The 27873-nt window shown below is 38.9% G+C and overlaps 3 protein-coding genes across 4 annotated transcripts in view; all 3 read left to right on the plus strand.

Moving 5' to 3' along the window:
• Positions 1-6545, plus strand: MARVELD2 (MARVEL domain containing 2; the record flags this gene model as incomplete). Its single annotated transcript, XM_009285048.1, has 6 exons — positions 1-828; positions 2397-2429; positions 3572-3708; positions 4591-4762; positions 5181-5231; positions 6155-6545. Coding segments are annotated over 6 exons (1338 nt in total), but the record flags the coding sequence as incomplete, so codon positions are not given.
• A 6803-nt stretch (positions 6546-13348) lies between these two features.
• On the plus strand, positions 13349-25138 carry LOC103903761 (general transcription factor IIH subunit 2). Of its 2 annotated transcripts, XM_009285027.2 has the most exons (15): positions 13349-13620; positions 13712-13789; positions 14497-14533; positions 15159-15245; positions 16083-16133; positions 16596-16650; positions 17480-17585; positions 18612-18702; positions 18868-18955; positions 19508-19615; positions 20815-20878; positions 21762-21865; positions 23821-23923; positions 24225-24264; positions 24672-25138. In XM_009285027.2, the coding sequence occupies exons 1-15, from the start codon at positions 13565-13567 to the stop codon at positions 24789-24791; spliced, it is 1188 nt and encodes a 395-aa protein (XP_009283302.1). In that variant the 5' UTR covers positions 13349-13564; the 3' UTR covers positions 24792-25138. The 2 variants fall into 2 exon arrangements, with proteins under 2 accessions (XP_009283302.1, XP_009283303.1); XM_009285028.2 differs by lacking the exon at positions 15159-15245.
• Positions 25139-27605: 2467 nt separating this feature from the next.
• Positions 27606-27873, plus strand: part of NAIP (NLR family apoptosis inhibitory protein) — a 21936-nt gene continuing 21668 nt past the window's right edge. The window contains 1 exon segment of the mRNA XM_019473589.1: positions 27606-27698. Coding sequence (XP_019329134.1) covers positions 27606-27698 — 93 coding nt within the window.

Here is a 27873-nt window from a genome sequence, read left to right on the forward strand (position 1 = left end):
TCCGACATCAGGTACGTCTCGGACGGGGTCGAATGCTCGCCGCCGCCCTCCCCGGCCCCTCTGCACCCGGAGCCCAAGTCGGTGCCCGGCTCCTACAAGGATCCTTACGGAGGATCGGGCGGGAGCTACAATTCGCGGAAGGAAGCCGAAGCCATGCTGCCCGGGGACCCCTTCGGGTCGCTGGAGCACCGTGCTGCCACCGGGCAGACGTACAGCGAGCGGGTGGAGGCCTACAACCAGCGGTACGCCTACATGAAGTCCTGGGCCGGCCTGCTCAGGATCCTCTGCGTGGCGGAGCTGCTGCTGGGCGCCGCCGTCTTCGCCTGCGTCACGGCTTACGTGCACAAGGATAACGAGTGGTACAACATGTTCGGGTACTCGCAGCCCTACGGCTATGGGGCTGGCAGCGCCTACGGGGGCTACTCCTACAGCGGACCCAAAACGCCTTTCATCTTGGTGGTGGCGGGAATGGCATGGATAGTCACGATAGTGCTGCTGGTGCTGGGCATGTCGATGTACTACCGGACTATCCTCCTCGATTCCAACTGGTGGCCTCTGACCGAGTTCGGAATTAACGTGGCCTTGTTCTTTCTGTACATGTCGGCTGCCATAGTGTACGTAAATGATACCAACCGAGGTGGGCTGTGCTATTACCAGTTGTTTAAGACGCCGATAAATGCATCTTTTTGCCGTGTAGAGGGAGGCCAGACAGCAGCAATCATCTTCTTGTTTGTCACGGTGGTCATCTATCTAATTAGCGCGGTGGTTTCTCTAAAGTTATGGAGGCATGAAGGAGCTAGGAGGCACCGGGAATTGATGGAGCGAGAGGTAAGTCATTAGTTATCATTTTGTATCTACTGGGTATGGAGTGATGGGCAGCAGTTGTAAGATCTTTCCATGCCATAGATGGGGTTGTGTCAGGTGTCTTCTCTGCAGCAGGTCTATAGCCTTTGAGGGCGAACTTTCACCAGCCTTAATAGTATTTGAGGTCACTAAATGAAAGGCTTTTTTTAAGACATCTGATCCAAATTCTTGGACTTTTTTTTTTTTTTTAAATTCATTTTGGTAAGGCTCTGTTCTCTTTGTAATACTCGGCTCTCTTCCTGCGTCAGCTAATGAACTACTTCCTGGTGTGTATTTTCCAAACAAAGGAAGAAATGAACAATGTGCTTGTTCAGCTGTTCAGTAGGGTTAGGCTTAAAGCCACCCAGCATTTATTTTGAAGGCTGTGCTTTCAGCACATCAAATGCTGGCGTGAATGACCGTAAGAACATGAAGTACTTACTTTTACTTTGCAAGCAAAACTCCAAGCTGCTTCTTTATGTCTTTTCAGTTTTCCTTACAATACGAATCAGAAAATAACAGTAACAACAGAGTTGGTGAGATTTTAATCAACTTCATCTTTTTCACATCAAGTATTTTGCATTGCTGCTGACCTTGCCCTTACTAGAAGCATTCAATACTCGCCTGGTTAATGATAAACTGTAATAGTAGAAAGTTACCACTGTCAACTATAGAATTCAAAGTCATTTGTGTAAAACCTCTTTCATGTGAAAACACCACCAAAAAACCTTTAAAAAATTAATAAAACTTAATATAGCATAAAAATTAATGTATGTGAAGCCTCCATAAGCCTAACTTAAGGAGGGGTCAGCATTTAAGTGATTTTAGTATGAGAGAGCGAGTTTAAAGTTGCATTTCCACTGCTCTGTGACTGCAGTCCGATGTGCAGCATTTTCATTTAACACTGTTTTCCATTCCACCATCTTGCATAAAACTGAGACTCCCCTTTTGAAAAGTATATTGCAGCTCTTTGGTAAGAAGTGTTTCAACCGACTTTTAATATGTCCTGGAAGAATGAGGTGATCGCTGGAATTATTATACAGGTGTTCAGTCACTCTTCCCTGTTACTATCCGTGTTCTTTTATTCCAGTTACTTAATATTTCTAAAGGGAATACTTTTATAATGTAGGTTAGGCTCAGGAGAGTGCTGTGCAAAACAGCTGCTGGTTAAGCTACCGTTAGCGCGCTGTTGTGTTTTCCAGGCAATGAATTAGGCTGCAGAGTGTCAGTGAGTTAATACGGGCTGGAATGTGAAATAATAAAGGAAACTGGGAAGTGGATGGAGTATTTTCTGCAAGCTGTTCCTTACCGCTATGCTCTGGGAGATCCTTTCATTGTTCTGGGTTTTGGGTGGTTGTTTTCATTCCACCGTTCTTAACAGTCTAAATCAATTGATCTGAAAATATTCCTTACGCTAAATTTCTTCATACCCAAATATAAATGTAATTCTCTGTACAGCATCATTTCGAAAAAGTTTAGATTTTAAGAGTCTGTGCTTTTGCATACTATTTTTGCTGAAAATAAAACTTACAATTCTTTCCATTTTTTGATAGATGAAAACACAGTCCTCTTTTCCAGAAAAGAAGGTAGGAAATAGGAATTTATTTCTCTGTTTACTGGTATTTCCAAATGGTTGTCTTTTTTCTTGTGACTATTTTGATTGACCTATCTATTTATTTACTTGTTTGGCTTGGAAGAGATTAGGCTTAATTCTTTAACGTAGTCCAGACAACATTCTCCTACCTAGACGATTCGGAAGAAGCTTGTAAAGAAGTTACTACTAGTTAGGCTAGGTTATAAAATTTACTGTGAATAGCAAAACTGATGACTGCCTCTGTATGTGCTCTTACCCTCTTTTATGAAGTGACAAGTTCTGTAGCATTTATCACAGAGTTTGGCAGACATGGCTAGAACAGCAGGTCATCTGATGCGTTGTAGGTTTTAAAGACTCTCTTTCCTCCTGGCTGTCTGCTTAATTTGGAGGAGAGCCAGTGGAGGCACAGTGGTAGGTACTCGGTGAGTAGAGCTTGTTCCTGTGTCTCTGAGACTGCTCCAAAGACCTCCCTGCCGGTTTTGAAGTACCAGCAATTTTAGTGCTTCTGCCGCACAAAGATGCAGTTGCATACACTGCAAAGACTGTATAGGATCTTAACAGCAGATGTTGATGATTCCAAGAGAATTTATCATGCATTTATTTCAGTCTTAAATGTCTCCTGTTAGATACTGTGAATTTCCTACCACTGTTTCTCTGTTGCTTCAGTACTGGATCAGGATCCTTTTTGATATGTTCCAACAAGACTCCACGTGCTTTTATTTCTGGATCAAGGGATAAATTGTGCAATAGAAAACCAGGGGAAAAGGGAACTCCAGAGAACTGAGTGATTCCTGTTCATTCACAAATTAGATGGATATCCAAGGAAACTTCCTTAAATTATTTTTTTAAGACATACAAGACAAATCTTTCCAAGCCCCAAGAGGTATTTATCTGTCACTGGTACCACTGTCAGGACAAACTGAAGTGGATACTGTGTGAGAAACATTACTGTAACTCTTTACTAATTTTCTCATTACAATGAGGGTTGTAAGAAATATCTATGATTTGCTTCTACTGCTGCTCAATACTTGTATCCCTGTCTTCAAATGAGTTGGGTATTTTGTGGTTTATGTGTATTGCATTTGAAGTAAAACTGACTTCATTAAGAACTATTCTTTTTTTCTTTTAAAACAGTATGAAAGTGATGACAGACCAAGGGAAGAGGTCACTTACAGGCAGCTTAAATCAGTGGAAAGAAAACCGGAACTACTTAATGGTCATATACCTGCAGGCCACATTCCTAAACCTATAGTGATGCCAGACTACTTAGCGTAAGTGACTTGACTTTGATGAAGAAACTTAATGGAGAATACTTGGTAATGTTTTTCACTCAGCATTTCTCATATATACACTCGTGGTTTCTCTGCCATGCATATGCTATGGGAACTCATAATTCTTTGTTAAGTTAATGTTAAAAATAGAGAGGATGGGGGCTGGTATCAATGGCATAGAACCAGTAATATAAATAAAGAATCTTAAATTTAAAAAAAACAACACCCAAACCTCAAATGTTAAAGCAGAGTATTATAATCTAGCAAGTACAATAACTGCCAAAGGAACAGACCACCACCACCACACAGACAATTTAGGAAAAAATAAAATACATGGGAAATTACTTGTCATTTTAGCCCCTGAAATTTGACTACTTTTGTACTTTCAGAGTGCTAAATGTGTAACATGCTCCCTTTTAAAGGGTAGGCCTTTCCATGGTGAAGTATGAGATCGTAAATTAATTTTTATACGATTTGCCATAGACTAGGCAACAAACTGAAACACAGAAGGTTCCACCTGAATATTAGGAAAATCTTTGTCACTGTGGGGGTTAGCACAGGTTGCCCAGAGACATTATGGAGTCTCCATCCTTGGAGATATTCAAAAGCCGTCTGGACACAGTCCTGCGCAACCAGCTCTAGGTGGCCCTGCTTGAGCAGGGGGTTGGACCGGATGACCTCCGGACATCCCTTCCAACCTCAACCAGTCTGTCATTCTGTGATTTCAATCCTTTACATACACGCAAATTTCAGCAGGTTATGAGATTAGCAAACAATACAGAAATACACTATCAAGGCGAAGGGTCCATGTGTTTGTTAAGTCCTATCTCTAAAACTAGTCCTTGAAAACTTTTGTTTTCTTTTTTTTTTTTTTTTTTTAAGGAAATACCCAGCAATTCAAACAAATGAAATGCGAGACCGGTACAAAGCAGTATTCAATGATCAGTTTGCTGAGTATAAAGAACTGTCTGTGGAAGTTCATGCTGTATTAAAAAAGTTTGATGAGCTGGATGCATTGATGAGACAGCTTCCTCACCATCCTGAAAGCATATATGTAAGTACCTGTGAAATGGGTTCATGGAAACCAGGTGTGGTATTAGGCAGTTTCTGACCGTCTTTAGCTAGGGCACAATGTCTTGTAACACTGGCAGTGAGTTGGTGGGAGAGAAAGTTTCCCCAAATAAGTTATTTATTGTTTGGTCATCAGTCAAGGATACCAAGTTGCAATTAAGTTGTATGCATGTTTTTCTGGTTTGTTTTGGGTTTTTTTTCATGCCTAGTAGCTTTCAACTTTGAGTGAGTTACAGTTAATATACTTTCACTATTTCTCAAGTACAAGATTTACAACTAAAATGTTACAGCTAGAATGGATTGATCAAATGAGAATTTTACTTCTGACGAGTATTTTGTAGAATTTACATGAAGATATGGAGCACACTCACAGTGTTTAAAAATGTGTGGTCTCTCATTAGGAACAGGAAAGGATATCAAAAGTTCTGCAAGAATACAAGAAGAAGAAAAATGTGAGTGTTTTCAGCTTTACATTGCTAGTGAATCTAACGAAGAGAGTGTAAATAGCCAACATGTCTGACACTAGGTACAATTCGCTAGCTCAGGGTATCCGTAGCTACTACAGGGCTTTGTATATTTTGTCTTTTAAAACTTTGGCAAAGTTAAGACACCCGCTCCACTCTTGCCAACAACCTGCTTTGAGAATAATGATTCCATTAGCCAGATGTGGGAAAAAATAAAACCCCAACATTTAAGCATTTTCATCTTCTGAAAGTATGTCTCATCTCTGAGCGTTCTGCATTCAGAAGACTGGTTATTTTTTGGGATCCAGTTCAGTTATATTCACTGACTGACACAGCCAACAGATAAGTTAACAACAGAAAACAGTCTTACTCTTGAAAAGAAGTTTTGTGTTTTCTTTGTGGCATGAGACTTAGACTCTCAAAAAGTAATTTTCAGTGTAATCCAAGAGGTTTCACTTTGTAATTTTTAAATGTGGGCAGTAAATGTATACCTGTGTTCCATTAAAAACATAATACATTACAAATACTTTTTTTTCCATGGAATTCAAATTTTGTGTCCATGTTAGTTAAACTTCATTGCTTTTTTTGGGGGAGGGATTTATTAGACATACCACAACACACCTATAAAATCTAAATTATGTAGTAGGATTTCATTTATATTTGCAGATTTCTGTTTAAAAGCTGCTCTGTTTACTAAGTAACTACAGCACATAAAAGCAGAACCTCTTTTTCCACCCCTTCATGAAGGAAGGGGAAACAGGAAATAAGAAATTGTGGCCAGGGAAAAAGAGTGTGGTTTTGGAGAATATTTGTATACTGTCCTTAATCAAGAACATAAGTGATAATAGACTATTCTTGGAAGAGTCTGAAAGTGTAATATATTAATGTAAAGGTTTTTGTATTTTTGGCAGGATCCTGCATTTCTGGAGAAAAAGGAACGTTGTGAATACCTAAAGAATAAGCTTTCTCACATAAAACAACGGATTCAGGACTATGATAAAGTTATGAATTGGAATGTAGAAACTTAGCTATGCCTTCACTTTGTGGATACTATTTTCTATTTTTTAAATCATTATACATATTTTAAACTATTTATTTACTCTCAGAACAGTACACCTATGGGGATTGCTTAATCACTTTGTCACTTATTTAGATGTTGTACGTTACTGGTAGGTTTTATATGCAGATCCAATTTTAAATCAATGTAATGAAGTTATCAAGTAAGTTTAGAAAACCTGTGCTAACATTCTGCTTTTATTGGACAGTATACAGCCTGTCCTATTAAATATCAATATTTTATTTGAAAATACTGTATTTGTAAACTTGCAAAGCCCACCAGAGAAAGCAGTTCTCTGTCAAAAGTTTGCACAGAGATGCCATTAATAATTTCAGATTTTATTTATAGGTGACAGCTTAATGATATCAGAAAGAGTTGAGCTGTTCTTTCTGTCTGGGGTTTGTTGGAGTGCTTAATCATACTGAATAATTTTGGCAAGTCCACAATTAGTTTAATAAGACTTTTTGTATTGTATTTCCAAATGCTCTGCTGTATGTCAGAAATTATCTGGAATTTCACCCAACAAGAGATGCAAAATAACTTCCTATTTAAGCAACCATAGTGGGGGGTGGGTGTTGGGGTTTTGTTGTTTGATTTTGGGGGTTTTTTATTCCCCTCTTTAGAGGTGATGCAACAAATTTATATATGGCCTTAAAGGAATAGAGGTACAGGATGAGACTCATGTTAATGTTCCATTAGTGTTGCTATAGGCCAGTATGCTCTGCATACTTTTTCTGGCTCATCTTAGTTGGAATCCATGGGTTTAAAGGCAAAACACTTCATTCTTCATCAGCAAGTAACAGGACTTTTTGTCTAGGCAGCAGCTGTTTGTGAGCTGGCATTCAGAGAGTACGTACAGCAAAATTAATTCTCATTCGAAGTATAAATTATCACTGTCCTTTATAAGGCTAGGTAAAATGTTTTAATAGACATGCTTTCCAGAGCATATCTGCATAAATTCAATATACATTTTTATATTTTATCTTGGGGATAGGTTTGCATATGCAAATGTTTTCATAAGCCAGTAAATTTTCTTTGTATTCTTTTTCACATCTTTGTTTACTTTTTTTACTTACTAAAATTGTTAGAAGCATTGATAGTTTCTCTGTACAGTTTTCTACAACTGCAATATGTCTGTTCCAAAATATATTTTAATTTGAAAAAACACCCACCAGTGTAGCCATGTTATTCTATTGCTTATAAAGACATTTTGTTAGAAGAAGGTGTTCTGATTAAGGTTATTTTCAAATTTTTGTTAGCGCTCGTTTTTTCTTTAGAAGAAAGTTTTCAACTTTTGCCTTAATTTAAAGGCAAGACATCAGGAAAAATGTTTCCAGTTTAGAACAGTGATGGTAGTACCACCTCTGTTCTTCAGTACTGGAAATGCATTAATATACCTTGCTCTGGCAGTTTTATCCCTTCTGACTTTTGAGCCCTTATCATTTACATTGCAATCCTGATGGCTACAAACCCACTTTCATATTCATAAAGTTGACTTTCTAATTCTATCAGTGACTTAATTTCAAGAGTTTTAGTGGATGAAGAAATAACACAAGACACCATGGGAACACTGAGAGAATTTGAAAACTTGGCACCTCTTCATCTGAAAGCCTTCAGTCTCATCTACCTGCAAGGTGTCTCGCAAGGTGTCTCAATCTTTTCATCAGTCTGAAATCAGATGGCAGTCAGTGCTGTCCCTTGTTCTCCCTCCCTTTTCAGGTGCCTCTCTCTGGTTCAGGTTTCTATTCTTTTCAAAGAGGAGGAAGCTGCTCTACCTTATAAAGGAGCTGGGCCAAGTGTTTTATACCTATTGTGCTCTATACTTCTTAAAATTTTCTTTGTAAGAGACGTCCTTGTCCAAATCCCTGCAATCTAAATGACCTCTCACTGTACACCCAGGTTTCTCATTTTTTCTCAGTGGGAGTTCTGGGCATTGCGTCAGTACCAGGGGAAGGAGATTAATCCAAGTTTAAGGATCAACTGATGTTTATAAAGTGCTAAAAAGAAGCTGACTCTGATGTTTTCTTTGGCAGATTCGCAGTCTGCACCCTTAACAGCTCTTCCTCCCATATGACACTGAGACCCAGCTCCAGGCTCCCTTTGACAGTGGTCCGAGTTTCAGTCTCTGAGAAACTGGCTCCTGGCCCCTCAGTGCCTGTATAGCCTCTGCAGAAGCATCGTGCTTCTCCTTTCCTGCAAAGTTTCCAACAAATGTGTTGGGAAAGGGGGATACCATGCCTGTGGCTGGAACGAGGAAATAAACCAAGCGGAGACAGCTGTATGTGGATTGCTCCACGTTTCCCAGCAAGGTGCTACAGGTGTGGCTGAGTGGATTTTCCAAAAGCTGGGGAGAGAAGGTATGTAGGAATACTCCCTTCTGCCAGCCTTTTGGGTTTCAAATAGGATTAGTGCAGTGCATGGCAGTGGGGCGTGCTGAGCACGGAGCCCCAGGAGAAGGCATTTACCTTCCCAGCTTAGGAAGCCCCACAGGGCAACCTATTGCGACCATTACAGTAAAGTACGTGCTCAGTCCTGCATCGTTACAGACCTCAACGCTGCTAAGCAGGCACTTCCAGTACATACAATTGGTGAGTTGGTTTTGCTCTAACCTATTAATGGAGGACTGAAAAGGGTCTTGTCAACAGTGTTCTGAACATGCCAAAGAAAAAAATACTAGTCTTAAACATTTTTATCTCTCAGAGAAACTGAGATTAATGAAATAAGAATTAATGGCTGAGAGTTGAAGCCAGGTAAATGCAAGACAGAAATTAGGAGGAAATTGAGTGAGAATTAGTTACAATCAGAACTATCAGGGAAAGTGGTCTCTTGATATCCTTAAACAATAGAAGGTATACTTCAGACAAAACTAAAGTTACTAGATGATTATCACCTCTGTCTCTCTATGCAGTCCCTCTAGTCTCAACCCTGTGAATCTACATTGTTGCATATACGTGTAAACAGTCTGCTATGTGGTCTTACTCCTGAGAGTGGGTTTTTTGCAGAAGGTAGTTAACATTTATTTGAATCTTACCAAGTAATATTGCTCTACATCAATGGGCATATAGCATCCACTTTCAATTACAGCCTGTCCTCAGACACTGAGTGTATCTAACAAGAACTTTTATCCTTCAGTCTTCCTCTTAGAAAATGCCCACCTGGCTCCACAGATCTACAAAGGGAAATGTCCAAGAGACTTACAGTTTCCAGGAATATAATAGTTTTCAAACTGGACTTGAATAAATCAATAAAAGGGCTTTTTTTTTTATTGATAAACAGCTGGATATCCTTGATCAAGATAACTGTGGCAACATCTGCATACTCTACTAATCTGTACATTTTTGCAGGGCAGATAAAGCAGCGGCTAACAAATGTAACCAAAAGTTTGTATCGCATAGTAGGGTGGACTACCTTTCATGACAGCGTATCAACTAAAAATACTCGTGGCAATGAAAAACCTAATTGATTTGAAATTGTAGAAGAAGCTATCCAGTATTTAGTTTATTAATCTCAAAATTGTGGTGGAATTTGAAGCATTTGGACAATCATAATATACAAAATGATTGTATATCCTGCACTCCTGTCCAGCATTGAAATTCTTGGCCTTGAGAATAAAAAAAAATCCCTGTCTGAAAGAAGTCTCATTTCTCTCTTCTATTAAAATTGTCAACTTGCAGCAATTTTTCCATTTCAACATTTTATAAATTGGGCTTTTTCCTTCTTAAGAAAGGATGGCATGTGATCTAATGGGAGTAGATCAAACTACAACTTTATTTCAGTTCCTAGAAGCAAATCTTGACTTCTTAAACTAAAGAATTCCCCGTTGTCCATCTTCAGTAGTTTTCATTGCTTTCCTTCAAAATATCTTGGATTTTTCCCAGGTATGATTTAATTGAAAGCGAATTAATTTCTCCTGTTTCCCCTATATTTATAAATTACTCCTGATAAATGCAGCAGGCTGAAGGATACAGAGTGGTAAGTTTTTTCCCCGTCTCCTATTTAAGGAAATGTTACTATTGTTTAAATGTTTTCTTCCTCATCTATTGTCTTACTTGGATGCAGAGTGACACTCCTTAGAAACGGATGCTCAGCAACTTTCCTGTAATTCAAGAGGTCAAACCCAGTCTTGGCACACTTCCACTGTATCCAGTAAAGTTATGATTGCTCTGCACAGAAATTTGGCTAAAACTATCTCTAGCTTTATTGAGCTAATCCTCACTGCGATGCTTATGAAATGGAAACTCTTGGTGACATGAGATGGATCAGTGCTGCTTGCAATTATTTTAGGTAGAAGCAAAACATAATCATGTAACATCAAAATACCTGAAACTAATTTGTTACCTCTTCTTGCATTTTGATGTTAATCTGAACAGATCTCTACTCTTTCACGTGCAGAAAGAGTTTCACTTTTGCATAACTGCATTTTCTTTTTGCTTGTGTTGTGGGAAAGCAAACATTTGCAAGCTTTTAAAACTACATTTTTACATGTACATTTTACATAAAAACCAGTAATTTTCACTCTAACAAAATAACTAGAGACATTCATACAGTTCTAGAACCTGTACTGTAATCCTGTTTAAATAAAAAGACCTTGTAGAATTACCAGAACATGTAAAATGGCTATGATGTATTCTTTCATCCTGAAAGATTGCTTATTCCCTACTATTCCTAAAATATGTGCACTCTGTAGATGTCATTGGGTTTCTTCCTCTCTACCTATAATTGAGTAGTTAGAGTAATTTTTCTTTTCTACCACTGTGCATAGTATTCTGTTCTGGAGATACATACAAATTATATATAGGCATGTGTAAATTATATGTAAATAATTTTTTTCTTTTTCACAACAAATTTCAGATCTTGGTAGTTCTTAATGTTTCATAGTTCTGATCCTGTTTTTCTATTAGCGAGTTTGTTCTGCTAACAAATCTGTCCCTCTATTCCCTTGTACTCTTGTATTTGTGTTTTTCCCCTGCTGCCTCATTCTCACAAAGGCCAATCCATCCTATGGCAACATTTTGTCACTGTGCCTTCTTCTCAAGTACTCTGACATTAATCCATACAATTGAAAAATGCTTTTCTTGTATTTAAACAAATCATCCTCTAGGTTTAACAAGGTGAACTAGTTGCTGTTGTAAACTCCTGAATGTAGGGACCATGTTGTGCTTCATTTGGCATCAACTGGTATGATACTGCAGAATTGTTTGTCAATTTCTGGGCATAGCAAAGTAAGGGTAATAGAAGAAAGTTACTGTTACATAGTTAAACGTAGTTTTATAATCTTTACTACAGTAGTTGTGAAAGGTGTTTAGTTAACATCTATAAATATAACAGTGCATTTTCAGTGTGAGACATCCAACCTGTTTTCTGCCTGCATATGAAGATAATCACTAGTACAAGTGCTTCGGATTTCTTCTTTGGAGAGAACAATAAAAGCCCCTCCCAGACTTATGTACCAGCCAAAACCCCAGTATTTCTAGTGGGTGTTAAAACTGTGACTGGTTTTCTTCTTGATGCTTTCTCTTAGTGTCTAGTCAGAGTTGTGCGTGCAAACAAAATAGCCTGTTGCCCTATTTTGAAAAGCAAGTGAGAAGGGAAAGCTGTAGCTTCAGGAAGTTTTCATCTCTAAGAAATCCCTACATCATCTTCTCATCTAGACTTTTGCTATTTTATAGACCAAAAATAAACTTTTTCAAAGTTGCATTGGCATGTATGGTTAGAACTCATCCAGCCCAGTATCTCGACCGGGCACCGCTCTGCTACATTAATCAATATTTCAAAATCTCTCTGCTGTGATCTGTAATGCCAAGAGCTGCTGGAAGTGAACTGGAGTCCTTCATCTATCTTTCTGGCCACCTTTAAAAATAAATCATATGCTTGCAAAGGAGACAAACAGTAAATTTAAAGATATATGAAAAAATGGAATGTACACAACATTTAGTGAAAAACTAAATTTCTTTTGGTCAGAGCAATTAGCACACTCATTCAATGGAATATGAAGTATCCCAACCCATGTTTTAAATGCAATTGACAGTTAACTGTTCACAGCATTGTAGTAATAATTTATTAAAAGAAATCCTCAAAGAAAGCTATTGCAGCGAAACAAGAACCCAGCCTGAAAGAGGTGATTCTGAATACAGTGAGATTATTCTGCGTTTTTGAAAAAAACTTGTATTACTCCACTACTCAGTTTGCTCCCATGAGGACATTAAAATTACAGAAAATATACCTTAAACTTTGCAGCAATGAATGAATTCCAAGTTTGGTGGTTTAGAACAGAATTAAAGCAGTGCTTTTGCTACCGGGATAATAGGCAGCTATTTTCATTAAGTAACTGATGACTGTAATTATGCATTAAAATTCAGTGCTACAGTATCTGTAAATAATGGTCTTTTTCCAGGCTCCTGGATTCTTCTGTTAATTACTGAAATTACTTCAGTTAATTACAGAAATACCATGTAAACCCGGATAGCGCCTTAATCCTGTTAACTGGTCCCTGAGAGATGGCGAGAGCCGGTTTGACGTGACAGAAACTTACCACGGGCTCCATGCCCACACTAGTGATGTATCCACGACGCGCTTTCGCTATGCTACCATACTTTTAATAATTTCTTTGGAGTATTTTGATGTTGTTGTGAAAAATATCCTGTATTTATTTGTAGCGGCAGCAGTACTTTCCTCAGTTTGAGATGCCGAGGGTCGCCCGTTCACCGGAGACACTGAGAGGCCGGACAGCTTCGCTCCCGCCTTCCCCGAGGGTCCGTTTCCCGCTTGGCGGTGAGACTGGGCTGGGCCGGTGCGGCCTCAGAGCCTTTTGAAGCTCGGGGCAAGTTAAACCCGGCATTACCGGTGACAGCCACCGGGCCTCGTCCCGCTCCCTCCTGAGAGGGGACGCCAGGCCGCGGGCTGCCGGCGAGTACTGTCCTTCCTCCCCGGAACGATCGCTGTGCGGCCCGGGCGGCAGCCGGGAGGGGTTGCCGGCGCACCGAGGCGGAAGAGGGCAGGCGCCGGCGTTTCCGGGTCGGCGCGGTGGGACGGCTGGGCCTGACGGCGGGCGCGGGCAGAGCACGGGTCCGGCTCCCCTCCTGCTCTCGGTCGCCGGCGGCCCGCGTGGGGCCGGTCCCTCCTCGCAGCCCCTTCTCCCGCCGCGCGGCACCGTAACGGGGTTTCCCTGCAGGCGGGAGTTGCGCCTCCCCGGCCGGGGCGAGCGGCTTTCAGTCAGGAGCGCGGCCGCCGTTGGCCTCCGCAGCGGCAGGGCGAAGCCGCGGAGATGGATGACGAACCCGAACGGACCAAGCGCTGGGAAGGAGGCTACGAAAGAACATGGTAGGCTTTCCTTTCCCTTCCTCACCTTCTTGTTGGTGAAAGACGGGAAAAAGAATCTCCCTTCTGCTCAATAACAGTCTGTTTTGCGTAGGGAAATTCTTAAAGAAGATGAATCCGGATCGCTGAAAGCGACCATCGAGGACATTCTTTTCAAGGCAAAGAGGAAAAGGTAGTATGTGGTGCCACGAGCCTGCTAATAATACTGCTTTGGTCAGTTATAGGGACTTAATCATTCTGAAACTGGGTCCTCTAGGTTGAGTAAGCATATCAGCACGCCTGCAATATATTTTTGTGTCCTTACCCCTTCGGAGCTCCAGGTGCATGCTTCCTGCCTGCTACTTACTAACTGTGCCAGAAAAAATAGTAAAATTTACTTTTGTCTTTAACCTTAAGACTGAATGTACACAGGCTAGATACCCCAGATGTATGCTAGTTAAAGAGGTCAGGTCTTGATCTGATGAAACACGGTGCAAAGCACTGCAGTTGCAATTTGCACTGCTTAGAGAAAATCCTTCAACATTTTTTTAATATAAATACCAAGCTGGGTTTTGGTATCATGGCACCAGATTTCTGTTTCAAATTGTCAGAAAATTGCTAGATAAAATCTAGACTTGTTTTATTTCAAATTATGTTAAAATATTCAAATTTGGATAAAATTTTAAAGTTCCATTAAACCTGGTAGTAAGAAATAGGTTTTGTTTGTTTGTTTTCTGAGAGGCATGAAATCTGTAATTGAATTGTCTGGTTTTCAGTGTAAATAAGTGTGGTTTGTTTTTGCTTCATATTTGCCAGAAGTCTAGTACTGGATTTGTTCCAGACTTTTGTTTTAGGAACCATTCATTTGCATTTTACTTATATCCTTTTGTGGTTTATTAGACTCTATGAACACCATGGACAAGTTCGACTTGGAATGGTATGTTAATGTCTTAACCCTTGTCTGTCCTGAGTCCAAAACTACTTGAACAGAGGTGGTGTGCCTAATCTGAAATACACTTTTGCTGACTTAATGTGCTTGAGACCAAAGCTTGTGTTTTTCACCAGACTTTTTTTTTTTTTAAACATTCTTTGTTCATTGGCAGTGTGGGATGTGAAGCATGAATATTCAGAGGTGGAGGTTTGGCATATTCATTGTATCAGGGTGTGTTTTGCAACAGCAGTCAGATCACACACACTAGCACTGTCGATTTTTCTTCATGTGAAAAATGGGCCTAATTTAAATGAGTTGTAAATAATAACATTGCTTTATACAACGCTGAGCTCTTCAGATGAAGAGGTGAAGGTGCAAACTGTGCATGTTTTGTAGCTTATCATGAGAGGAAAAGAACAATGTGCATTTTTCAAGATAGTCTTTTTTTTTCACTTTGAAGGAATAGTGGAAAACATGCATTACTTTTTCAGTTGCTGTTGATTGCATAGCTCAGTATACTGAATTTTCCCTGTTTGAGGGAGGAAGTTGTTGCTTTTTTAAGTAAATGGAATAATGAACTTCATTTAAATATCTGTTCTGTGAGTGATTATCACTTATGGTGAAAATGCAGATGCGTCACCTTTACGTTGTTGTTGATGGATCAAGAACGATGGAGGACCAAGATTTAAAACCGAACAGACTTACTTGCACTTTGAAGGTATTTCTGTACTCAAAAGTTTTCTCTTACTAATCCACTGTTTCTCTGTAAACCAGTTCCATTTTGCATTTAAAAGAATGGCAGTCTCCTCTGACTAGGTTACATGCATGGCCTCATTTCTCCTCTCATCCCTACGTTTTTTCCCTTGTTTCTGTTGCTAGTCTGCAATTTTCCTGTTTTTTGAGTAGTATAATCTGTGTGACATTAGTTTGCCTTGCATGAGTACTTCTGTACAGTAAAAACACTTTGTAAGTATGTATTATGGAAAGACACATTGTGAAAAGTATGTGGAAATTAAGCTGAAGTGTTGCCCGTAATAAGGGATGAAAGAAGAACAAACACGCTTTCATTACACATCTAGAATTTTTTTTTTTTTCTTACAATTGCGTTTTGATGAATTCTGGTTTGAATGGATGCTAGACAGGAGTTGAATTGGATTGCTGCTTCAGGCTGTGGAGGACTTGAACTGTACATCTTGTACTATATGGTCTTCTCTAACAACACTAAGCATTGAAATCCTGGGTTCTGATGATTTCATATGGATTAGTGCTTTTTGGTGTGTGGTAAACCTCCATTTGAACCAACAGTAATCTAGAACTTTAACATATGAAGTGAATAAAATAAGGGGTGGCTAGTTTCTGAAATTTACATTGCATTGGTAACATGGAAGGAGGGAGAAGGATGGAAGGGTTAGGGTGAAAGGAAAATGGACATGAATGGCTCATTCCCCCCTTTTTTTTTCCAACTTTTTTTTTTTTTAAATGATACTGGACGTTCTGCAAGTACCACCTGCTTAATGCCTATTTAGTTTTTAACGGTCTTAACTTTTCTTTATAGTTACTGGAATATTTTGTTGACGAATACTTTGACCAAAATCCTATTAGTCAGGTATGTACAACCATGCAAGAAACAAGTAACTGAAAACTATTTTAAAAGTTAGTTTTAACACTAGCTAGTAAACTGTTTTCAATTGATGTATTCCTTCCCATCCCTTCCTCACCAGTCTCGTGAAATTCTTGTTTCTGCCGGAACTAATGAAAATAAGAACCCATCTATTCCCTTTTTCTTAAACATAAATTGTAGCACAGAAGACTTGATTATATTTTTTTTCAGGCATTTAGAATTTTGAAAGATTTCTTTTTGTACCTTGTGGCAAAAGTACTGGAAATACAGGAATGTGTGTTAACTGATGCCTAGTGTTGTGCTGCTGCTGTTACACTTACAAGAAAACTTGCATAGTTAAGTAATTCTGATCCATAAAGAAGTATTAGGCAAAATACAGCAAAAATGTAAATCAACTTCTTTTTAAACTTGCTAAGAAAAGTTTTGCCTTTTTTTTTCCTTCTCCAGATTGGCTTAATTGTAACCAAGAGTAAAAGAGCTGAAAAAATGACAGAACTTTCAGGTAGGGAGGTAGTATAATTTTTTTTAAATTGGAGATGTTTTCATCCCTTGTGTTGATGTTCTAAGTTCTACCTGGATGACACTGCTGAAAGTGAAGTAGCATTAACATAATATTTTTAATTTAAAAAATAAGTTATTGCAAGTTATCTAAAACCAGAGTCTTTGTTTTGATCTGGTTTGATCTAGAATTGCCATTGCGTGCTTGTTTGTGATCAAGTCTTATCCAGACCACAACTAAAGTATGTTTTATTTCCCCTATAGTTAATTTCTCAACCTGTTTGTTAATTTTGTATTTTATGACATCTGTGTGTTCTGTGAGATCTGATCAGATGTTAAGAAGCAAGGTTTCTTTGGTTCCTGCCTTCTGTCACTAGCAATCTGTGTGGCTTCAGACATGAAGTCTTAATTTTTTCTCTTTATTCACTTGTAAAACTGGAGCAACGTTACTGAGGAATTTGAGGATCAGTCAATCCTTGAACAGTACTTTGAGGACAACAGAGGAAACTAAACTTTGTTTCTGCTGAAACACTTTGTGAGCCACTTCACAGTCATGTTAAGCACTTAATGATATGCAATGGTGATTTTATTCTTTTTGACTTCTTGAAGTTTCTAACAGTTGAGTGCTTGTAGAGTAATAGTCTTTCTGTTAATATATTGTTTTATTGTTTTCTACATTCTGATCAACATGTCAATTTCTAAGGAGAAACATAGAGTTACAAGTCATAGTTTGAAAACTGTTGTTGTACAAGTACCCTTCATTAAATATATAGTTTGAATATTTCAATTCTTTTAACTTGTTATTTCAGGTGAATTTTTTTTTTCACTTACAGGTAACTCAAAAAAGCACATAACTGCTCTGAAGAAAGCAGTGGATATGAACTGCAGTGGAGAGCCATCTCTGTATAATTCCCTAAATTTGGCCATGCAGACTTTAAAGTTAGTATATACGTGGGGTTTTTTTGTTTTTTCTTTTTTCCATAATTAGTATAATGCTGATTGTGAATTTTTGGAGGGGCAGAGACAGTGTTTTTTACAAGTAGCATCTTCCATCGTGCTGACCTGAGTCTTTAAAAGGCAGCTTTATGTCCTCTTACAATACAAACTGTTAAGAAGTTAAATACGTTAGTAATGCAGAAGTTAATTTTTCTAACACAAGATGCTTCTATTTAGAGGTGTGCTGCTTATAAAAAGCAGCAATATTTTAAAACGAAGTAGATGATTTTATGTTGTGTGTGAATATGGTGATGAAGGACCCTGCAATTATTTTTTACTAGAGGGCTAAGATATGAGAGAGGGCAGAGTTAGGGGTTAATAATGATAAGAGAACAGGAAAAGAAACAGCATTGAATCACAGTAATCTGGTGGGAGTTTTGGCGTGCTTTAGAAAGCAAAAAAGTTTTTTTTAAATCTATCCTACCTGAAAATTTACCTATGTGAGGTATTGAGATGGGATAAACATTTGTGGAAGACTGTTTCAACAAATAATTATAGCTAGAAACACGGCCAGAACAAAGCTAGTAGTTAATGTCATAAATTGTTCGAATGACTAGTTGGAAGAGAGGTTTCCGTTAAGAACTAAAAGACAGTAGTTAAAAGTAATGGATTTACACCTATAAACTGATTAGAGATTTTTATTTTAAGAAGTCAAGAAGACTTATGCAGCGTTGCTAGTTTGAAGGTGAATTTTACCTGTGAGAATACAGATAAGGTACAGGGATAACTTAAGCATTAGAGAAAACAATCAGATAACAACAACAAAAATACCGTATTTTAGACACTGGAAAGGTTTGGCTTTTGGAAGTGAAATTCTGGTGCTCAGAGAAGGATCTTGCCAGTCTTTTATAATTTGTAGGGGACTTCATATCATGTTGTCTTCTGACTTTAGTATGTTAAAGTCCTTGGAAACTTTAGCATAAAAGTAGCTTAGTGTACAGAAGTAAATTAACTATATACTTTCTTTAGGCACATGCCAGGACATACAAGCAGAGAGGTTTTGGTAGTCTTCAGCAGTCTGACGACATGCGATCCAGCCAACATCTATGATCTAATTAAGGTACAGAAGTGAAGTTTGACTACTATGCTGAACATCCAAGCTATTAGACTAAAAACAGACAGTTGCAGTGTCATCGCCAATTAATTTTCATTTAAACCTTTGAACCTTTTTACTGTTTTCTATTCTGCATATGAATTTGAGTATGCTTTCTTTTTCCATTTGAAGTGTTTAAAAGCAGTTAAGATCAGAGTATCTGTCATCGGCCTAAGTGCTGAAGTTCGAGTTTGTACAGTACTTGCCCGAGAAACTGGTGGTATGTATCTGAAGTTCAGTAGTTATACTACTAATACACAAGTTTAAAATTGAAATTAAGTAACTAATTTGTCATCTATTCATTAATGCATTTTGATATTTAAGGATGAATATTCTGTTGTGCTGGCAGAAAACTTAAGGGTTTCCCAAATCTACAAAATACACAGTGAAATTATTATCAGCTGGTAGCTGCATCTCTAGAGAGAAGAAATACATATATTTTAAAACCTAGTGTTCCACATATAAAGCTATCTGATGTGGAACTTAATTAATGTAATATGTTAATATCAATTACTACAGTGGTAACTCTTACAATATCATTACTACAGTGTAATGTTGGAGAAAAAGCTATGAGCCTTCATATCTAATAAAATTAATAACACCAGAATGTTTAAAAACTTGTCATTTTCAGTAGCATTAACAGGACTGTTTTTCAGGAGCAGGGTTGGGTAAATTATTTTTTTTACTCAAGTTGTTTTCTGCATTTGGAGAATATGCTTGTATTCTTATCTGCTCATAATCTGAGAGTAAGGCATTTCTTTCTTTGTGACAGGAACATACCACGTTATTTTAGATGAAAGTCATTATAAGGAACTGCTGATGCATCATGTTAGTCCTCCACCTGCCAGTTCAACTTCTGAGTGCTCCCTTATTCGAATGGGTAGGATATGGTTTTGTTAAAGTCCTAGCAAAAGATTTGCAAATCTTGTCTTTCTCTTTCTTTGCATCTTCTGTGTTAAAGCCATGCAAATAGTTAGAAGCATAATAAAGACATTGAACAATTGGGGTCTTTATTTTAAACTTCTATTTTGCTAAATACATACCAATTTTCTTGCTGTTGTTCCTGCAAAGTAGTCAGCTTTTAAATAAAGTTAAGAATTAAATAAGACACATTATTCAACTGCAGTTGGAAACATTAAAGTGGAATGATATTGCTTGTACAGTAATTGGTATAAATGTAATACTTAGAATTTAAGGATGAAAAACTATTTTGTTTTTCCCTCTGTTTTTTTTCCCTGCAGAAGGCAACTATTATAAGCTTAACTGACTGTAAGAGCCATCTGTTTGGCCATGTAATACATGTTTGTTAGGAGCACTACTGTGGTGTTCTTTCAACAAATGGATTAGGTACCTTTTTTTCTCTTGATGTATTTCTCAATAAATTTAAGCCTGGAGTTAAACCAGAATAGCAACTCTTAACGCCATGAATTACAGCATTGATTTCTCACTTTCATCCACCCGTTTTCACAAATAAGAACGTATGTATTTTTATGTGTAGATTTAAATACTGAAGAGATTTACTTGTTATAGGTAAAGCCCAAATGGCAGTCAGAAAAATTAACTGCCCACTTGACATGAGCTGTAAAAAATAAGTGGTAGAAAGAATGCTATCTGTTACAGCCTCCGTAAAGTGCTATAGTCTCATACTGCACTTGGGAAGGTGAATATACGCTTGGTGTCTGCATATAAAAATGTTTTCCCCTTAATTAGAAACCACTGTTCAAGTGAACATTCATGTAGTGCTCTTTCTGCTTTCCTACCATTGCACATAATTTTCTTTTTAACTGTTCTTCAAAAATGGGGTTCCAGTGAGCTTCAATTAATATGAAGTCCATGAAAAGATTTTTTTTTCAGTTGGGGGAAATACAATGAAGGATTTGTTGGAGGATGTAGTTAGAGACCTTTAGGAAGAATTTGATACCTAATAAGAGTGTATTATTTCTCCTGTAATAACAAACAGACAAAGAAAGAGATAGGCCTTAATATTTAGAATAATCTTTGAACTTCTCCATTGAAGTAAGAAACTGAAAGATTACTGGCATGTTTAAAATTGGTAATATGGCATGTTTTTCTCTTCAGGTTTTCCTCAGCATACTATCGCTTCTCTATCTGATCAAGATGCAAAACCATCCTTTAGCATGGCGTAAGTAGAGTTGATTAGAATTCAATGAGCTGATAAGAACTGAATAATAATTAGTCATATTTAGAAAATCTGCTTGTCAGTGAAAATATTGCAAAATAACATGAAAAAATAGTAAGTAATGTCTTGTGACTTCTCAGTAGAAATTCTATTTCCATTTGCACATCCAGTATGTGGCCATAGTTCCCCCTGTTAAATATGCTTTTTAAAATTTACATTTAAATTTTTTTGAAGGTAGTAAATGGCTTTTAGTTGTGTTGTGCAGTGATTAGAACACAAGGGTGCTACAAAGTAATTACTACCAATTTTACCTGCATTTCTTGATTCAAGTAGTTTTATCACTATAAAGATAATGATGAGGGTGAAGGGTATTATCTGGAATAAAGTATTTTTTATCTATTTACTAATGTGACTTTAAAGGGAATTTTAAGATAGAGGCCTCATTTGATTAGTGTACCAGTGCTCTTATCAATGAAAGGGATCACAGTTTTCAGGGATGATAGGGGAGTCTGAATTTTCAGAAGGAAACAGTGTCTGCTGTTTGAAAGAATAAGTACCAACGTGCATCTTAAAGTCAATACAGAATATTTGTGTGTGTGTGTAAGTGGAAATACTAATGCTGTTATCTCTCATAACTTTATTTTTTAAATATATATTGGCTCATTTATGTGGGAAAATTTAGTCTTTGTTCTGTTTCTGTGGGAAAATGTGGTTACTGGTATCTCACCCTATCAATTGCTTTCTGACACTTCCATGCACATGGAACTGTTGCATGGAAGCTACTGCAACTTTTTAAACTATTTGTTGTGAGAACTATGTAGTATTTGTAGTTATGTAGTGTTATGGTGTTATCTCTTAGGTATTAAATTGTCTCTCTCTACTCTAGGCAATTGGAAAACAACAGTGAGCCAGGTCTTACACTGGGTGGATATTTCTGTCCCCAGTGCAGAGCCAAATACTGTGAACTTCCTGTGGAATGCAAAATCTGTGGTGAGTAGCCGGAAAAGGTGAGCAGATGAATTACAAGTTAGTGGTAAGAGAGTTAAGGGGTAGAAAAATTCAACTATACTTAGGAATTAAAAGCCAGCTCTGCTTTAAGAAGCCTGCATTCCTGTGTCCTGGGATGTCAGCTTCGTACGAGGGACTTTCAGGACTATACCTGTAACAGTAAAGCTGTATCATATTCCCTAGTATGATGTTATAAACTAAAAGGGCTAAAGCAAAGGGGGGAAGAAGGGTGATTCACATATGAACGGTAATAATTTCCTCAAGAATCCGGGTTTAACAGACACACCAATGTTTCAGACTCCTCAGTGCAAGGCCATGAAGATAGAGTGCTTTGGAGTAAAAGGACAGAAGTACCCCCTCACCTCCGGGAGCATGTGGATGAAAGGTTTCAAAGTTGAACCCAAGGGCAGGCTGCACAGTGACACATGAAAGGCTATAGAGTTGTAAACGGAAGCCCTTCGGTCTTGCAAATGCTAATGGACTGTGCAACCAACGGTGCCTTTCCCCCCACAGCTTAATGAGGGCGGGAGGGAGGATTAGCATTTTTTATGGTATTAATATTGTGTGAGTAACAGCTGTCCTCCTGTTAGCTTCTACAGGCATATGACTAAAACGTGATAGGTATTATCAAGATGTGTGTATTTGGCAAGAGGATGAAATAATTCTAGTTTTGGGTCACCCATCCTAGTTTCATGTCAAGGTTTTTGTATCGGCATGAGTTTCATTTCAGCAAGGTAGTAGTGTAACTGGAGAAATCCTGTGTATCAGCAACAGATTCTCCACAGCTGCATCTGTCAGCAGAACAAGAGGTTGGAAGTTTACACTGCATGTGAGTGAGTGATGAAGAATTTTGTGCCAGCCCATGCCCCAGCTAACACTAGCCTGTTACTGTTTAACCCCCGTAGTCAGCTAAGCCCCACGCAGCCTCTCACTCACTCCCCCCTGCAGTGGGATGGGGGAGAGACTCGGAAGGGTAGAAGTGAGAAAACTTGTGGGTTGAGATAAAGACAGTTTAACAGGTAAAGCAAAAGCCATGCACGCAAGCCAAGCAAAGTAAGGAATTCATTCGCTACTTCCCATCGGCAGCCATTTCCAGGAAAGCGGGGCTCCATCATGTGTAACGGTTACTTGAGAAGACAGGTGCCATAACTCCCAACGTCCTCCCCCTTCCTTCTTCTTCCTCCAGCTTTATATGCTGAGCATGTTGCCATATGGTGTGGGATATCCCTTTGGTCAGTTGGGGTCAGCTGTCCCGGCTGTGTCCCCTCCCAGCTTCTTGTGCCCCCCCAGCCTGCTCGCTGGTGGGGTGGGGTGAGAAGCAGAAAAGGCCTTGACTCTGTGTCAGCACTGCTCAGCAGTAACCAAAACGTCCCTGTATTACCAACACTGTTTCCAGCACAAATCCAAAACACAGCCCTGTATTAGCTGCTATGAAGAAAATTAACTCTATCCCAGCCAAAACCAGCAGACCTGTGTTAGCGTGGCTTCGGCAGTATTATAGCAGGCTGCAGCAGAGCTTTGTAGTTGGGCACCATTTTAACTGGTGATGTGAAACAGCAGAACCGTCGTTGCCAAAGAGGAGTTGTGCATTTAGATTTAATTGGAAGACTCTTCTATGGTTGCATTTTGTTTATGGCATGAGGATGAAAAACTTGCTAACTTTACAATTGTGCATTGTAAATGGACTTCTAAAGACTGAGTTAAACCTTTTAATTAGAAATTTGGGCAACTTGCTTGTTCTTCATATTTGGATTTAATTCTGGAAAGGATTACAGGTTTGGATTATGGAAGCTAATGAACAATTTTGTGTTTTAATTCTTAAAAGCTGTGAACCACTGAGTAATTAAAAAATCTTTTTTCCTTTTTGCCTTGTTTAATACAGAAAAGCTTTTCAGTAAGTCCTCTCTTGTAATATTTTGATGTCTCTTTATTTGCAGGTCTTACGTTAGTGTCTGCACCTCACCTGGCTCGGTCTTACCATCACTTGTTTCCTTTGGATGCCTTTCAGGAAGTTCCTCTGGAAGAATATCAGGGGGAACGGTATGCATATCATACTTGAGAGAATGAGTGTACTTGTGGACCCTGTAATTTTTTTGTCGTGGAAGTAAGAATAGCTGGCAGCAGCTTCTTTGCTGCTGGGAGACACTGTTGAATGTTGGGGCATTTCGGGGCACCTCTGGCAATAAGAAATATTTGTAGTTCCCATTAACTGTTATCCTGTGTGTTCAGTTGAACAGCTGAAATAATTGCCATAAATCGTTACTATGTATGAGATGTTTCTTAAACACCGTTTTACAGAATGTTGGCTTTTTTCAGTTAAAATACACAATTTTGCTTTTAGGTGTTGTCAAGGCTGCCAGGGAGAAATGAAAGACCAAAATGTAAGTATGTTGAACTGCATTGGAATTTGCATTGAGGGTTGTCAGAAGTAGAGATGATCCTTTAGTATAGTCTTCCAAAGACCAGAAAAATATTTGTAGAAGTTTATCTCTTGGTTAGCTAGAGTTCTTTGTTACAGAGTCACGCCTTTTAGGCTGCAAAGTCTATAGAAGTGTGGGAGGGGATTTCCTAGAGTTGCACAAATAAGCTTCCACTCTTAGCCATTTGGAAGCATCTACAGTGACTTGAGCTCAGCCCTTTAGAAACTTTAATTCAGTTGGGTTTCTGTGATGTTAGCAATATAGTCTATTTACACTGTCTTGATGACACAACTGATGCCCTACTGTAGTGCTATGATGGTGATGATTTTTTTTCTAATTTGACTTGTTTTTCTCTCTTTTCCACACAGGTTTACATATGTAAAGTGTGTCAGAATGCATTTTGCGTGGAATGCGATTTGTTTGTTCATGATTCTCTGCACTGCTGTCCTGGCTGTATTCACGAGCACCCTGCTCCCATATCTGTATGATGCCATCTCTTTTAGAAATTGTCGTATCTATGTCATTCTTGCATAAATCTATTTTGTTTATTCAACCATAGCTTTCACTGAGGCACCTCAAAACAAGAAGGACCTAGATGATTACAGAAGGATGAGCACTGGCTTGGGGGCAAACTTTTAATTTTTACCTAATGTATTAATGATTCTGTTACTGTTAATATATTCTTGAATTATCTGTATCTGATTTATTATCTTTGTTCTTGTTTGAAAAGCTCTGGCTTTGTCTGAATGTTATTGTGAGTAACATGTATATTTGTAAATGTGAAAGTGATAAAACTGGTTTGTGTGATAATGTGGTGATGCATCTTCGTTTCATTGTTTGTTCAGAAAAGAAGCCCTGAAAATACATTTTATATATCAATTGTTATAAGGTCTTGTTTTTCGTGTATGGTGGAGTTCTACAGATCACAATATTTTTTGTAAGAATTTAATGAAGATGTTTTTGAGCAGTTAGTTGGGGGACATTTCAAATATTAATTTCAAGTATTGTGGCTATTAACCTTGGCCTTCAGTAAGGCAACTCAGATACAGCTGTTATAAACATGCTGAAAACACATTTTGGGTTTTAGTGGTACAGCCCAAAACTAACTGAATTCTATTACTGTTGTGTCTGTAGTTGTGTGGTTTAAGTTTCACTTTCTTGTAGGAGTGTAAGGTTACTGAAAGGCAATGAATTTGCAAAGGTGTAAGACCTGACTTTATTGTTTGATGGTCACAGCACTGAAGACGGTAATGCTGTTGTGATTCTGAGGCTAGAATGAATTGCCAGAACTGCAAGTCATCTTCTCTCCTTGGCTAAACCCCCAGAACAAGAGACAATAAGGTGGGGGGAGAAGGGGAAGCATGTGTCCTTAGCTGAACATTGAAGAATGGAAATTGAGACAAATGCATGACACTCGCTGCCATTTTAGAGTGGCTGTTCAGAGTGTGGTTGCAATTTGAACTTGTGAGAATGTAACATGCTACACCTCAGTAAGAGGAGATTGTGATGGTGCAGTGTCTAAAGCAGTATGTCGCATCTGGTTTTCTGAAGTCGTGATGTTTGTAATACATCAGCAACTGAGTTACTCTGGATGTATCTGACTTAATTTTTAAAATTGTGAGCTTTGTTGTCAGATTAGGAACAGCAATCGTCTAACCTAACCACTGAATCTTAAAAGTGCAAACAAACAAAACCCTTAAGTTAGTTCCCTGTTTTTCACGCTCACCACATACAAACAATACATGCTACTTTTCAGTTTTCACAGGCAGTTTTCATTTAAAGCCCTTTCAATATGCAAATTCTCAATTGTTAACATAGCTCCTTCTGTGCTTTTTCTACTATTTATGCCTGCAGGCTGGCTAGAATGCAGTAATTCTACTGTGTTGGCAGAAAAATGACTGCTTTGGCATCTGTGCTTCATTTTGTGCTGAGTCAAACAACCCCTATAAACCCTTTGTGCTATCAGGTGGTTGCAGTGTCTGTTGCTGTAAGGGTGTCCTAAAAACTAACAGAAAAAGGACATATTCATGGGTTTTGGTGTGGTCTGGTAGGCAATTCCAAGCCAAAAGAATGCCCTAAGCATCTGGCTCTTAGATACTCTGATATTGGTGATGGCGTCTTGGTACGATGTTTTCTGATAATATTTTCATCTTCACAATCAGCATTTCCTAATGGAAGAAAAGGTTTTGTCAACACACTTTAAATCTGTTCTAGCTTCTTCTCTTGCTAGATACCAAAATAACATACTTAGAAGTAGAAGCTATGTAGAAGTTGTGGCCATGTACTTCATTATCTGCTTGTGGTCTGAGTAGTAACCTGGTTTGTACTTTTCCACCCTTCTCATTGGGTAGGAAGAGCAGTTCAAACTAGGTCCTGAAAAATCGCTATGACAGCAACATTTGTCTGATGCGTAAAGAATTTCAGCTGTGGCCTTTGTATTTAAAGCAGCACAGAAGAAATGCTTCTTTCATCTGTACTCTTTGACTGGGATTCACTGGATCTCAAGTCTCCTTTGCTTGTGGGAAGCTACAACCTGCTTAATTCTTGTTCTTGTATTTTCTTATTTACTGGACCTGCCACAAGATTTGTCAATCAGTGAGGTTATTAGCAGGCCTGTGAGAAATTCCTATACTTCCTGAAGATGTTGTGTAATACGGTTTTGACATAAAGTGTTGAGGGACGAGACAAAAAGACACAAACATCCTGTGGTGGGGTTGAGGACACAACTGTGGCAAGAAGTTTGAGGTTGAAAGGCACAGTGAGACTAGAGAGCGCACTGCCATGTGGAGTGAAGGGGATTTTGGAAAGGTGAGCGCCCTTGCTTTACTGTCCACTTTATACCTTCCTTGCAGGAATAAAAGTTACCATCTGTATCAACAGTCATAACTAATTTCCAAGACTGGAAGTGCTGAAAATATATTAATTAAAATACGGGTGTATTGGGTTTGCGTGGCAAGGTTTTTGTAGCGGGGGTGGCTACAGGGGCGGCTTCTGTGAGAAGCTGCTAGAAGCTTCCCCTATGTCCAACAGAGGCAATGCCAGCCAGCTCCAAGACGGACCCACCGCTGGCCAAGGCCGAGCCCATCAGTGACAGTGGTAGCGCCTCTGGGATAACATATTTAAGAAGGGGAAAAAAACCCAAAACAGCACAATTGCAGCCAGAGAGAGGAGTGAGAATATGCGAGAGAAACAACTCTGCAGACACCAGTGAAGAAGGAGGGGGAGAAGGTGTTCCAGGAGCAGAGATTCCCCTGCAGCCCATGGTGAAGACCATGGTGAGGCAGGCTGTCCCCCTGCAGCCCATGGAGGTCCACCGTGGAGCAGATATCAACCTGCAGCCCGTGGAGGACCCCACACCGGAGCAGGTGGATGCACCTGAAGAAGGCTGTGACCCTGTGGGAAGCCCATGCTGGAGCAGGCTCCTGTCAGGACTTGTGGACCCGTGGAGAGAGGAGCCCATGCTGGAGCAGGTTTGCTGGCAGGACTTGTGACCCTGGGGGGGACCCACTGTGGCCAAGGCCGAGCCCATCAGTGACAGTGGTAGCGCCTCTGGGATAACAAATTTAAGAA

This window comes from Aptenodytes forsteri, unplaced genomic scaffold, assembly GCF_000699145.1.
Source record: "Aptenodytes forsteri isolate BGI_AS27 unplaced genomic scaffold, ASM69914v1 Scaffold167, whole genome shotgun sequence".
Classification (NCBI taxonomy): Eukaryota; Metazoa; Chordata; class Aves; order Sphenisciformes; family Spheniscidae; genus Aptenodytes; species Aptenodytes forsteri.